This window comes from Neofelis nebulosa, chromosome 1 (genome assembly GCF_028018385.1).
Source record: "Neofelis nebulosa isolate mNeoNeb1 chromosome 1, mNeoNeb1.pri, whole genome shotgun sequence".
In the NCBI taxonomy this organism is placed as follows: Eukaryota; Metazoa; Chordata; class Mammalia; order Carnivora; family Felidae; genus Neofelis; species Neofelis nebulosa.
Genome location: NC_080782.1, coordinates 146,078,383 through 146,091,656, shown reverse-complemented (window position 1 = coordinate 146,091,656; position 13,274 = coordinate 146,078,383). Strand labels below are relative to the sequence as shown.

The 13,274-nt window shown below is 39.1% G+C and overlaps 1 protein-coding gene across 3 annotated transcripts; it reads right to left on the bottom strand.

Annotated features, from left to right (window-relative positions):
• Window positions 1-104: 104 nt before the first annotated feature.
• Window positions 105-13,268, bottom strand: ATG12 (autophagy related 12). Of its 3 annotated transcripts, XR_009264336.1 has the most exons (5): window positions 12,818-13,246; window positions 8,759-8,895; window positions 4,299-4,351; window positions 3,214-3,276; window positions 105-1,873 (listed from the first exon to the last, which is right to left on the bottom strand). XR_009264336.1 is itself a non-coding variant. In XM_058738627.1 (4 exons), the coding sequence occupies exons 1-4, from the start codon at window positions 12,978-12,980 to the stop codon at window positions 1,814-1,816; spliced, it is 423 nt and encodes a 140-aa protein (XP_058594610.1). In that variant the 5' UTR covers window positions 12,981-13,239; the 3' UTR covers window positions 207-1,813. The 3 variants fall into 3 exon arrangements, 2 of the variants coding, with proteins under 2 accessions (XP_058594610.1, XP_058594622.1); XM_058738627.1 differs by lacking the exon at window positions 4,299-4,351 and having other exon boundaries at window positions 207-1,873; window positions 12,818-13,239; XM_058738639.1 differs by lacking the exons at window positions 105-1,873; window positions 4,299-4,351; window positions 8,759-8,895 and having other exon boundaries at window positions 3,215-3,276; window positions 12,818-13,268.
• Window positions 13,269-13,274: the final 6 nt, after the last annotated feature.

Below are 13,274 nucleotides of genomic sequence, written 5' to 3'. Positions count from 1 at the left end.
TTTGGGCAAGGATTTAAGAGATAATAATGTAAATATGGTTTGAAAAATACATAAAGCCCCATATATTTTTCAAGGTTATTAGGGATGAAAACAAATAAGGTATGTATATTTAGCTAACCTTAGATTTGTCATTTAGATCAAAAAAGAATAATTAAGTTGATGTTACAAAGTCAAACTCAAGCAGTTTTGAATGCTGAGGTAGTAAATATTCTATCCGAAACCTCAATGGCAAATTTAATGTAATTTAAACACATTTTTGCTACACACACGCATATAAATAAATATATCCACACCCTTCAGTAACTATAAGTGGATAAAGCTAGAGAATAGATCTTTTCCATATCCAACTTGACTCAAAAATAATACCCTTCCCAGCTTTCAACATATATATAAATTTCTTCCCCAGTCTTACAAGATAAATTTGCATAATTCACCCTGTATTATTCCAGCGCTAACTCCTAGCTATATTAATTTAGTACACAGGGCCATCAGTATAAGGAGACTTAAGAATTCATTCTTGGGCAGAAAAATGAGTACTGAAGAGTGATTGCATCACTGTAAACTGAATTGTTCCTTAGCATACCCTGATGCTAACATATGGCAGATCATTAACCATAAAGTACATTGTGGGATTTAAGGGACAAAAGTGTAGTTCAAAGTCTTTTGACGAAATCATAATTACCTTTGAAAATAAACACTCAGAATTCTCATCCATGTATTAGCTCCTGTTTGAACATTCCAATCCATTTATTGGAATGCTTTTTTGAAATGCTGCATTACCATTATAGTACAGAATGATAAAATACAGAATCTCACCTGTAAGCAATTACCAGTCTTACAGCATCAGGAAAAATAGTACTTTTAGTCATAGAATGAAATACACAAAAAACCTAAGGCTATCCATTATTCTTTGAGCATTTTCAGGGTAGAAAATGGATTGTAAAAAACTCAAAGATGTTCCTGGCTTTACTCATTAAATGCTTTTGACATTGTAAAAATAAGACACAAAATGACACCACAGTTACAACCATTAGGACTCACACTCCTTAAATGATAGGACTGAAGTGCTGTATGCTCAGTTGTCCAGAATTTGTAAAATTCCTTACGTTTCCCACTAAAATAATTGTAAACCACGCACATTCTCTAAAGCAGCTTTCCAATGTGTCAACATGCCTGCTCTCTCGGCTAGATGTTTGCTACAAAGTAGCAGGAGACGCTTTTTCCCTCCATTATCATCCGGAAAAAATGTAAAACCAAACTGCTGAAATCTTTCTGCCAGCTAGGCTGCCACCTACTGGACCATGTGAGATATAAAGCCAGCCAGTCTCTGTTCCTACTTCTTAACACCGTAGGTCTAAATGCACATGAGAAAAGGCATAACCCATACCTCAAACTGAACTTCCCTGAATGCACACAAAAAGAATCCCTTAGTAAACTGCCTTTTACAGTGGAAAAAATCAGCAGAGTGTTCATTCGACAAGTAAACAATTTCAGTCACTGAGAACTGGTAACGAAGAAGTTTTCTACAGTCTTAGTCTCCTTTTCAACACACTGGAGGCAGATTTGGAGCAAGAGCTGTAGTAATGGGTATACTCTAAAGTCAATCTTCTATGATGATTTATGTATTAATACAAATCACATTTTTGTGAGCCCATCTACTCTATGGATTTCCTTAGTCATAAACAGAAGTCATGGTAGATACATGCTAACTAGATCACATACACAAGTCTCTTGTCACAAGTATCAAAACTTTTTCCAAGGCTGTTTCCTTTGTGAAGATTCATTTGGGTAGCAAGATCTTTTTCTCTGTACTTCATCCCCAGGCCTGAGATTTGCAGTAATGTAGGACCAGTTTACCATCACTGCCAAAACACTACAAAAAAAAAAAAGAAAAAAAAAGGCAGTAAATTAAACTCAATTTTTGATGTTCCTGGATAAAACTAAGAAAAAAGTTACACGTATTATAAATGTCCTCATACACGTAAGTTATCTATAAGACTATTTCTTTCCACAGGTCCAGGTTACTCTCAGACACATATCAGTAATCATAAATATTTAATAAAACCTAGTATTTTAGGCATGGCTGGGCTTGCATAGTACCTTGTCCCATCTCTGACTATAAGGTATGTACTGTTTTCCAGTAGTGGTGCTAGTATGCACACTTGAGTGATTAGGACCAGTAACCCCCCATAAGAATGTGGGATAAGAAAGTCATTCTTGGGTTGTCTTCCTTTTCAGTGTCTCGGGAGACAGATCTGGATTTACTGTACTTCACAGTCATCTTCTGTTTGTATTATGCGTTTCCTAATTCCCCCATCACTATAATTTGAGATCCAACTATGTTCAAAGTGTTAGATATGACAAGAAAGTAATCTCTCCTTTCACGCCGACTAAGAATGGCCTATCATCTCTTCAAATGTTGTCAGTTAATGATCACATAATATATACAGATGTGCAGACTCCATCAAGAAAACAAAGCGCTGGGCGCCTGGTAGGCCCAGTCGGTTAGGTATCCGCCTTCAGCTCAGGTCATGATCTCACAGTGCTGAGTTCTCAGGCTCCGTGCTGTCAGGGCAGAGCCTGCTTCAGATCCTCTGTCCCCCTCGCTCTTTGCCCCTGTCCCCGTGCACAAGCGCACAGGCCCACGTGTGCTCCCTCTTAAAAATAAACAAACTTAAAAAAAAATTATTAGGGGCGCCTGGGTGGCTCAGTCGGTTAAGCGTCCGACTTCGGCTCAGGTCGTGATCTCGCGGTTCGTGAGTTCAAGCCCCGCGTCGGGCTCTGTGCTGACAGCTCAGAGCCTGGAGCCTGTTTCTGATTCTGTGTCTTCCTCTCTCTGACCCTCCCCCGTTCATGCTCTGTCTCTCTCTGTCTCAAAAATAAATAAACATTAAAAAAAAAAATTAAGGGGTGCCTGGATGGCTCAGTTGGTTAAACCTCTGACTTCGGCTCAGGTCATGATCTCACAGTTCATGAGTTCAAGCCCCACATCGGGCTCTGTGCTGACAGCTTAGAGCCTGGAGTCTGCTTCAGAGTCTGTGTCTCCCTCTCTCTCTGCCCCTCCCTTGCTAGTACTCTGTCTCTGTCTCTCTCTTTCTCTCAAAAATAAATAAAGACATGCAAAAAATTAAAAAATATATATGCCATGCTTTAAAAAAAGGATTAAAAAATTATTAAAGAAAAAAGAAAGAAAACAAAGCACTGATGTTTTACCTCATAGAGGGTTCCAACCTCCTGGTCTGGGGAGGGAGCAAAGGACTGATTCACATAAATAAACTGCAAGAGAGAAGAAAAAAGGTGACTCATGTTCAGTGGTATCCTGATTAATCTATACTTTTCTGTGCTCCAATCAATCAGCTGTTTCAAGGTGTCTTCACAAGTGAAAAAAGCTTCCCTAAACTCCTTCTAATACTAATAAGTTAGTCAACCCAATGAAAGCTTTATAAAGATCAATCACCTCTTTCCTCTGGGTGAACACACATAACAAAATTTCTGGTCCTACAACAGTGGCTCCCAACTTTTTATAACTGAGAAACTTTTAAATACTGTCTTTACAAATAGCATTTAAAGGTTTATTCAAGGAATTGCTGGAAATATAAATTTTCCCATTTACTCATAATTAAAGACAGGCTTTCTCCTAAGGAAATTCCACACAGATACAGCCCCAAATCAAGAAATCTAGTATTTGAGCTACTTTGTGCATTTTGAGATGGGAGTATAAATGCCACACGTTTGGACTTAAAAACATTTTTTTTTTTTAACCTTTATCACCTTTGAAGACTCTCAAAAGTACTGAACATCAGTGTAGTACCACTACTGTTTAGTCACACTTCCAGCCATATGAGATTAAAAAAAAGTAATGTAACTGAAACCTAGTATCCTTACAGCCTTGTTCTTTAAAGGATTCACTGTTCAATGCTTCGGTGGTCTGTTCTTACTAAAACATTTCTAGTACTTAAAACATTTCTGAAGATAACTGAAACAAAAGGCCTCGGTGTCAAAGTGGGTTTTGATAATTTTCTTTTTAGAAAACAAACAACATTATTTGCAGGTAACATATTCAATTTTCCTTTGTAATCAAACTTGAAGACTAAAATTTCCTGGGCTTAGCATAGTCTCAACTGGAAAAAAAAAAGACAACCAAACATCAGATCCTACGTGGATCACCAGCTATAGCAAGAATAAATGTTCCTTCCATTTCTCCCTTAGGCAATACAGTGTGGTAACTAAGAACAGAGGCTCTACAGAGATGGATCTAGGTTTGAATCTTGGCTCCAAATACAAATAACCTTTCTCACCCTGCTTCTTTATCTGCAAATGTGGAAAATAACAGTACTTGTGCTTCACGGGACTGTTGGAAAAGATAAAATGAGATAAGACACATCACCTATCAGTGCCTGGTACATATACATATACATATACATATACATATACATATACATATACACATACATATACTGTGCTGACAGCACAGAGCCTGCTTGGGATTCTCTCTCTCTCCTCTCTCTACCCCTAACCCTGGCGTGTGCACTCTCTCTCTCAAAATAAATAAACTTAAAAAAAATTCCACAGAAGTAAAATGTGAAAAATGCAATCTTTTGGGGGCACCTGGGTGGCTCAGTTGGTTAAGCATCTGACTTTGGCTCCGGTCATGATCTCGCAGTTCATGAGTTCGAGCTCTGCATCAGGCTCCGTGCTCACAGCTTGGAGCCTGGAGCCTGGAGCCTGCTTTGGATTCTGTGTCTCCCTCTCTCTCTGCTCCTCCCCTGCTTGCACTCTGTCTCTGTCTCTCTCTCAAAAATAAATAAACATTAAAAAAACCCACAAAAACCTTAAAATGCAATCTTTTGTTAAATGCTACATCTTCAGAAGATAAATTTTTTTTCAAGAAACATTTAAGATTGTATTTATTTTATTTGAGAGAGAGAGAGAGAGAGCGAGAGAGAGCACATGAGCACACAGAGGAGAGGGGCAGAGGGACAGAGAGAGAGAGAATCCCAAGCAGGCTCCATACCCAGCATAGAGTGTGATGCAGGGCCTGGGGTCATGACCTGAGCTGAAATCAAGAATCAGATGCTCAACTGACTAAGCTGGCCAGACGCCCTGGGAAGATTAAAAATTGATTTTGTTTTTAAATCACTAGTCTTTCATTGTTATGAAGTTTTTTTTTCTAGTAGCTTCCGCAGGAAGGGTTCATGGGGACAATTCCAAATTCTTGCACATTGCTAATAGTTTGTGCCTATTAAAAGTCAGTTTTGTTGCATATAAAATCCTTATCTCACATTTTCTTTCTTTGTAACTTTGCTGTCAAAGCTTGATGATAAACTAATTTTCTTTCAAAGTCATGTCCTCTTTTTCTCCCCTGTATGTGCAAAGGAGTTTTTTCTTTTAGTTTCAAGTGTAGTACAATCTTACCAGAATATTTCTTGGGTACTTGTTATTCTTTGTTGATATTCTCAGGCACTTTTTCACTATGTAGTTTCAAATCTTTTTAAGACATTTTCCTTGGGGCACCTGGGTGGCTCACTCAATTAAGTGTCCGACTTCAGCTCAGGTCATGGTCTCATGGGTTCAGCAGGCTCTGTGCCAACAGTTCAAGCCTGAAGGCTGCTTTGGATTCTGTTTCTCCCTCTCTCTCTGTCCCTACCCTGCTCGTGCTCTCTCTCTCAAAAATAAGTAAAAACATTAATAAAAAAATTTATGGTTTCAAATTATTGTTTTGATTTATAGTTTTAAATTATTTGTTTTGTTCCTTTGCTTTGTTTTCTCAGGGACCCGTTAACCATATGTTCACTGTCCTTTGCTCATACTCACCATTTGCCACCTTTTCTTAATTTTTTTTATGTTTGAGAGAGAGAGAGAGAGAGAGAGAAAACACGCAAGTAGGGGAGGGGGAGAGAGGGAGACACAAAATCTGAAGCAGGCCCTAGGCTCTGAGCTGTCAGCACAGAGCCTGATGCGGGGCTCAAACTCATGAACCACGAGACCCTCAATCAACTGAACCACCTAGACGCCCTTGCCACCTTTTCTGAAATCTTTTCTACCTTCCATTTTTTTCTTTGTTTAAAAAATTGGTTTTGCCTTCTACTTTTCCTAAAGCATTATCTGTTATTTGCTTTTATGTTTCTTCTACTTAAATCTCCATTTCTGAAATAACTTTTATTTATAAATCTTTTCCTTAGCTCTGTCACTTCACTTGAGTTTTACTGATGCTGATTATGGTTTTCTTAATGTCTTTTAGCTTGTTTTGAAATAAGTTAGTTATTGACTTCTATCACAGGCACATCTTTCTGGCATGCCTTGGTCTTCAGGAATGTCATTATTTTCTTGTAACATTGTATGGGACTTGAGCTTTGTATTTCTCCATTGCTTACTTTTATATATAATTTGTTTTCTTCAACTTTGAGCTTTCCACTGTTCCTCTCCACTTTAATCTGGTCTTTCTCTCTTCTCTCAGGTTGTTATGCTGCTCAATTTTGTTTCACTTCCAGAAGCTCTTCCTCAGTAGAGGAGCCCCACTGAGTCTGTTTTGACAGCTCTTTGGAGCTAGACTGTTCCAGCCTCTTCAGTCCTCCTTAGCACTGATACACATGTAATCACCTGCTACTGGAGAGGACCCTCTCAGGTTCAGCTACCATTCTTAAACTGACCTGCTTCACTTTCCAGGGAATACTTGTTGGCTATTTTCAGGTTCTCCTTTTCCCAGTGCTGTCAGATACCAATCTGTTGCTTCCATGCTTCTCTTGGCATATTTGCTGATACCATGCATCTTAGGGTTCATGAGGATACTCTGTCATACAGTTTTTTCTTTTAATTTTTAAAAATGTTTTTATTTATTTTTGAGAGAGCGAGCGAGCACAAATGGGGGAAGGGCAGAAAGAGAGGGAGACACAAAATCCGAGGCAGGGTCCAGGCTCTGAGCTGTCAGCACGGAGCCTGACATGGGGTTCGAACTCATGAACCGTGAGATCAAGACCTGAGCCCAAGTCAGACGCTCAACCAACTAAGCCACCTAAGCGTCCCCAATTTTTTTTTTTTTTTTTTACTGTTTATTTATTTTTGAGAGAGAGAGGCAGGCAGAGCATGAGTCAGGGAGGGACAGACCTGAGCTGAAGTTGGAAGCTTAACCGACTAAGCCACCCAGGTGCCCGTCATCCAATTTTGTTATAAATACTGATCAACGTTTTTTGGTTTTGGTATCTAGTCGACTCTGTTTTTGTGGGAATTTGGAAACTTGATGACACCTGACACCACTTTGCTTAAAATAACATCCATTTTACTCAAAATAATGTGGGGTACACCTGGATGAAAGTCAGATTGAGTTCTACTTTAATTGATGAAAGTGACAAAATGATTCTACTTTTTTTTTCCTACTGCTGAAATGGGAAGAACTAATCGGATTCACTACAAAGGTTTAAAGTCAAACCATACCAAACTGCTATTTTTACATGTTACAGTGGTTGACTGATGACAATTTTATGTGGTTCAACCTAATACATAGTGATATCTATCAGGTCCTTTCAGATTACTGGATATAGGCAACACAAAGAGTCAAGAGTCTAACATTAACATAGAACACAGCATCATTTCATTTTGTATTCATTAATTTCTAATAGTAATGCCTTATTTGGTACTCCTCTGGGTTTCTATTTCACCATCCCTTCAGGCTGCACCCTTAGTAGAGACAGCCTCTGCTCATTTCTTTTAAGTATTAGGTCCTCATTCCCCTAATTTTTCCATTTAGACTTGGAGTCTAGGCAAGGTCCTCTGCTACCATATGCATGTGGATGACACTATAATCTTGTGCCCATTTCTGGCATTTATTTAATTAAATTCTATATGGCATTCTTATAAAACAGATGCTTTACACACTCTCATTGGTCACAAAGGCAACTTCCTCTGGAAGAATCCTTGGTTTTATGCTATTCCTGTCTCAAATAACTTCTAGTGATTGACCTACCTTGCACTTACTTTTGTGCCTATAAACCTTTCATGAGAGCCACTTCTAGCCAAAGTCTTAGATCTGTTTCTTCCTCTTTAATGGCAGAAATATATTTCAACACATTCCACTTTAATAAATTAATTCACTCATCTTATACATTCTCACTCCTAAGTTTACAAGCGACTCTATCCCTCCCCAACACTAATACATACAAACTCTTAATTTTTATTTTAAAAATACTTAGTGATTCTTCAATTACCTATCCACTCATACACTATCTGTATTAATACTAAGATTGTGATATGCAGATAAAGGGATCTTATATACTACTATGTGACAAAAAAATACCAGATGCCTGGAGACATTTAAATTTCTGTAGTCAAATACTAAATTAAAAACCAGTGGCATTTAAAATATTAATCCTTACAAATGCTACCACAAAGTACTGTATTATGAAATAGGTATCTCTCTTAGTTCTTCGATGATATGTGGCAAAAATATATTGCTTACCTCAATACTGGGAAGAAAGGAACATTGATAACAAAATAAATAAATAAAAAAAAAAACCCAGAATTTTTCTGTACTAATGTTCTTTCTGCATGGGTATTCAGTGACTGAGAAAAACCACCAATATAGTAGGTACAAAAGTGGTTCACAATGTAAAAGCAAATCTAAAATTCATTTCATTTTGGGGTTCCCAGAGAATTTAATAAAGTACAGAAATTCCACCAACATCTCAGTATACAACAATTATTTGTGGTTGCCTAGGAACTAATGTGAATTTATGTAGGCAAATGATCACTGTTGCTTTCATACCAACTGTTCAGAGGCCACAAGCTTAAGGAACTTTTTGATGAAGTCAATGAGTCCTTGAATGGTTCGGGTTCGCTCTACAGCCCACTTCTTTGTTTTCATTATAGGGGTGTCTCCCACAGCCTTCAAGAGGACATCAACTGTCAAAGAAAAAAAAATACTGGCAATTATACTGAGCATCCAAAGAGAATGTGATATAAAAGACTTCAGAAAACTTAAACCTTTAATCTACACACGTTTGTGTATTTATGATACTGGAGGGATGTCCAAGACGTAGAAATGTTAGGCGATATTCTTTTTCATCATACTTTTGTGGATTCTTTCCCGTGATTCTACAGTTCCACAAAGGTTTCCCCATGAAACTGACCTTTAAAATGTATTTGGACATAACAGGCAATTCCAAAGAGAATAAATGTAAATATTTGGTCAATAAAGATACAAAAAAATCTTTATGATAAGGTCATGGCCTTTTTCATCGGCCAAACTAGTAAAATTACAGTAACTGTGTAGACATTATTACTGTTGGGAAAACAAAATGGTACATATACCTTTTCTGGAAAGTATTATGGTAATACAAATCAAAGTGCTTAAGATATGTTTTGACTCAGCAAAACTTCTAGGAATCTAATCTAAGAAAATATAAGATGTGAAAAGAGTCACTTAGAAGGATTTCACCTTTGCTGAAGAATTCATTTTTATAGAAACAAACAAAAAAACCTGGTAAACCTAAATATGTAGCAAGGATATTTAGAAGAGATTGGCTAAATAAAGGATATTACACTCTGATAAAATTTAAATAATATAGTAAAGTATACACATTCTAAACTCCTTGGATTCAAAATCCTGGCTCTGCTACTTGCTAGGTATATATATCTGGATAAGCTTTTATTTATTTATTTATTTTGAGAGAGAGAAGGTGAGAGAGAGAGAACACACAGAGAAGGGGCAGAGACTGAGAGGGAGAGAGAGAATCCAAGGCAGGCACCACACTGTCAACACAGAGCCTGACACAGGGCTTGAACCCACAAACTGTGAGATCATTACCTGAGCTGAGATCAAGAGTCAGACGCTCAATCTACTGAGTCACTCAGGCGCCTCATGGATAAGCTTTTTAATCTCTCTGTGCCACAGTTTCTCCATTTGTAAAACGATATCATCATCTACTTCGTAAGATTGGCAGGATTAAATGAGTTAATATGTGTAAAGTACTCAGAGCAATATCAGCTCATACTTACTGAGCCTTAGGATTAAGCAGCCATTAGAGAAACATATTATAAAAGCATATTTAACAGTATGACTTATCAAAATGCACTAAATATAAAACAGCATGTATAATAGGATATTGATTTCATTAAAACCATCACACATATTCACGTAAATGTGAAATATGCACCAAAATGCTACTTCTCAGTAGTGACATTATAGACGATCATTTGATTTGATTTGTGCTTTTTGTAACCACCAACTTTTCCACAATAAACTTAATAAAGGAAAGTAACAGTATTAAAACGAAAGTACTAGATAATTTCAGATAGAGAAATCGTTTCAATAATCCAAAACACAACAGTGCTAATAATGCAATGACTATGAACCTTTCTCCTAAAGTTACTTTGCTTACAACAAAAAAACAAAACACAAACAAACCCCAGACATCTACAATCAAAAGTAACACTGAAAGCAAAGTAGTGTACTGCTGCCCCCTAAAGTTAGCTCTCTTCTATTACATCCTTCTTGACTCACTCTTTGGTATTAAAAATGGATGGAGATTTCCACCAGGTCACTGAAATCAATTTCTCAAGCTTACCCCTGGAATGAAGGCACCTAGAACACAGAACACATACAACTTATCTTCCTGATAAAGTTTATCTTCCTTTTTCCATATAATAATTATGGCTTCAGTTACTTAAATAGGGATGAATTGGGAGGTAACAGAAGATTTTGGTGGATTCACCTTCCACACCTCCCCTAATTCCGTGGGGACTATCAATAACTCAGTTGTAATTGGGAATTTCAGTAAAGTGAAGCAGAAAATATTGTGAGTTACATATGCTGCTGAAGGAACAAGAGTGGGAGGGCAAGAAGCTAGAGAAGGGAAAGTTACTTATTGTAGTTATACCTTAACTTTTTCTTTTTTAAAATTCTACATGTGATTTGCCTAGAGTTCTCAACCCTAGCTATATATTAGAATCAACTAGGAGAACATTTACAAGAATACAGGTATCCAATATCAATTAAATGAGAATCTTTTGAAAGCAGGGCATTGGTATGTTCAAAAGCTCTCCCAGGACATCCTAATGAGTTCCTAAGGACCAACAACCTTGGTGAGCTTCAAGAATCTTTATTCTTCTGTAGATTAAAACAAAGTGGATCATATGAAATACTGAACCTTCTTTCACCAGAAGAGATCCTCAAAAAAAGGACTTCAGGGTAGAAATTCAACAGCTAGCAGCTAAGTTTTACATCACAGAGGCAAACTCCAATGTTTCCAAGAGCCAGAAAATGAAAATAGGATCTTCCAAAGGTGGTTTAAAGAAAAACAAAACAAGGGGCGCCTGGGTGGCTCAGTCGGTTAAGCGTCCGACTTCGGCTCAGGTCACGATCTCGCGGTATGTGAGTTCGAGCCCCGCGTCGGGCTCTGTGCTGACTGCTCAGAGCCTGGAGCCTGTTTCAGATTCTGTGTCTCCCTCTCTCTCTGACCCTCCCCCGTTCATGCTGTGTGTCTCTCTCTGTCTCAGAAATGAATAAATGTTAAAAAAAAACAAAAAACAAAACAAAACAAAAAACCACCCACCCAACTATGTAGACCAAAGAAAACATGCCATATAACCCCGAGTCCATATCTGGGTTGTGAGCCATTGTTTTTTCCCCTCTGTTTTACTCAGCTATCTTCAGGATCAAGTAGTAAGCTTTTGACTAAGGCTGTTAAAGCCAAAAAAACAAAAGAACCTTTGAAAAGTCTGTTCCTGCTTACAGTAAAAATGAAGGAAAAAAAAAATAGCAAGAATCCATAAAAACCACGGAATTCTTCAGAAATAAAGATTCTAGCAGTAATCTACACAAATAATCTTGGGTTTCTGTTTCTCTGCTAATGTATCATGTGGAAATAACAGAACAAGTTTTCCACAAATGTAAAGGCGATCTGACTTAAAAGGGAGACAGTGCTGGGAGAGTCAATTCTCCAAAAGCAACAGCAACTGAATGAAGTTCTATTGAGAGGCTGTGAGATCAGGAAGTAAAAAACATACCATACCCATATTTAAAATTCTGGAGTGAGAAAAACGGTCTGAGGCCCGGGGTCAAATGATCCGCATCGTAATTGCTGATTTCAGTCCTTTTTCATCTGCAACTCTACATACAGTGCTCGAGGACAAGTGATTTCGTCAGGATTTTCCGTATTTTACAATGACAAACCAATTTTCAAGCAATGAGGGGTTGAGGGTTCAACCAATGAAATGACTCGCTTATAAAGGTTCCAAAATGGGCTGGAGGGGGGGGCGGGGGAGGCGATGCTTATGCCTTTGGTTTTCTTTGAACATTCTTTACCCTTGATCAAATTTTAGTTTTTTGGTACAAGGAGTGAATTCACGCGCCGTTGGTACAAAAAACAGCGAACCGGCCGGAAGGCGTGGATTCTAATCCAGGTTTGCTACCGACCATCCCTATCACCGTCCATCCCTATCACCATAAGTCGTTAATCAAATAATTAGGTCCCATACACACTAAGAGCCTGCAGCCACCGAGATCCCGCTCGGCTCCCATCTTCAACGACCTCGCAGTCTGGACAACTGAAAGGAAGAATCGAAGGCAGTGTAGTAAGTACCGTGGCAGCCAAGAACCGGTACCACACTGCTAAGGTGCGTCCAGAGATGGCTTTCTAGAGAAGGACTCGACTCAAAGGTCTCGAAAGCCGAAAACTACACTTCCTCTCTCCTGACAGGTCAAAAGCCACGCCTGGGACCAGCCCTCCTCTAAATTTTGCTTCTTTATTGGCCGCCAGGGACCTAGTCGGACGCACTCTAAGCCTCCCGCCACTGCCTAGAAAGAAACTGCTCTCAAAATTACTTTTTTTCTTGGTGTCGCTGGCAGGTTCCTCTGTTCCCGGGGAGACTGCAGCGGAAGAAGGAGGCTCCGGAGTGGCTGTTTCTGGGGAGACCTCCGTAGGTCCTTCGCCATCAGTAGTACTTGAGGGAGGGAGCTGCAGCGCAGACTCCGGCTCCTCAGCCATCTTGCTCAGTGGAAGGCGAGGGCGGAAGTGGTGGCTCAGCGCGTGCAGTGGGCGGGCTTTACGCCGAGGGCGTCGCTACGGAGGCGCCAGAGTAGGCGGGGACGACCCAACCCAACGGGGCTGGTTGGAGTTGCCGGTTGGTCCTCTATGTGGAACCTGTCGCAGAGCCCTGACTCTTAATACCGCAACTACGGTTTTCTCACAGCAACAGCCCCCGGAAGGAGTCACTGAACCACGTACCCGCGCCCCGCCAAGCGCGCAAGCGCCTGTCCGACAAGCGGGCTCGGGGCTGCA

Bases quoted from the DNA above. Each gene is read 5' to 3' on its own strand.
- ATG12 (XM_058738627.1), bottom strand. From the start codon at position 12,980: ATGGCTGAGGAGCCGGAGTCTGCGCTGCAGCTCCCTCCCTCAAGTACT. The intron at 8,896-12,817 runs GTAATTTTGAGA...TTTCTTTGACAG, and splicing joins CAGCGACACCAAGAAAAAAA to TTGATGTCCTCTTGAAGGCT. The intron at 3,277-8,758 runs GTATGAAAGCAA...TCTCTCTTGCAG, and splicing joins TTGTGGCCTCTGAACAGTTG to TTTATTTATGTGAATCAGTC.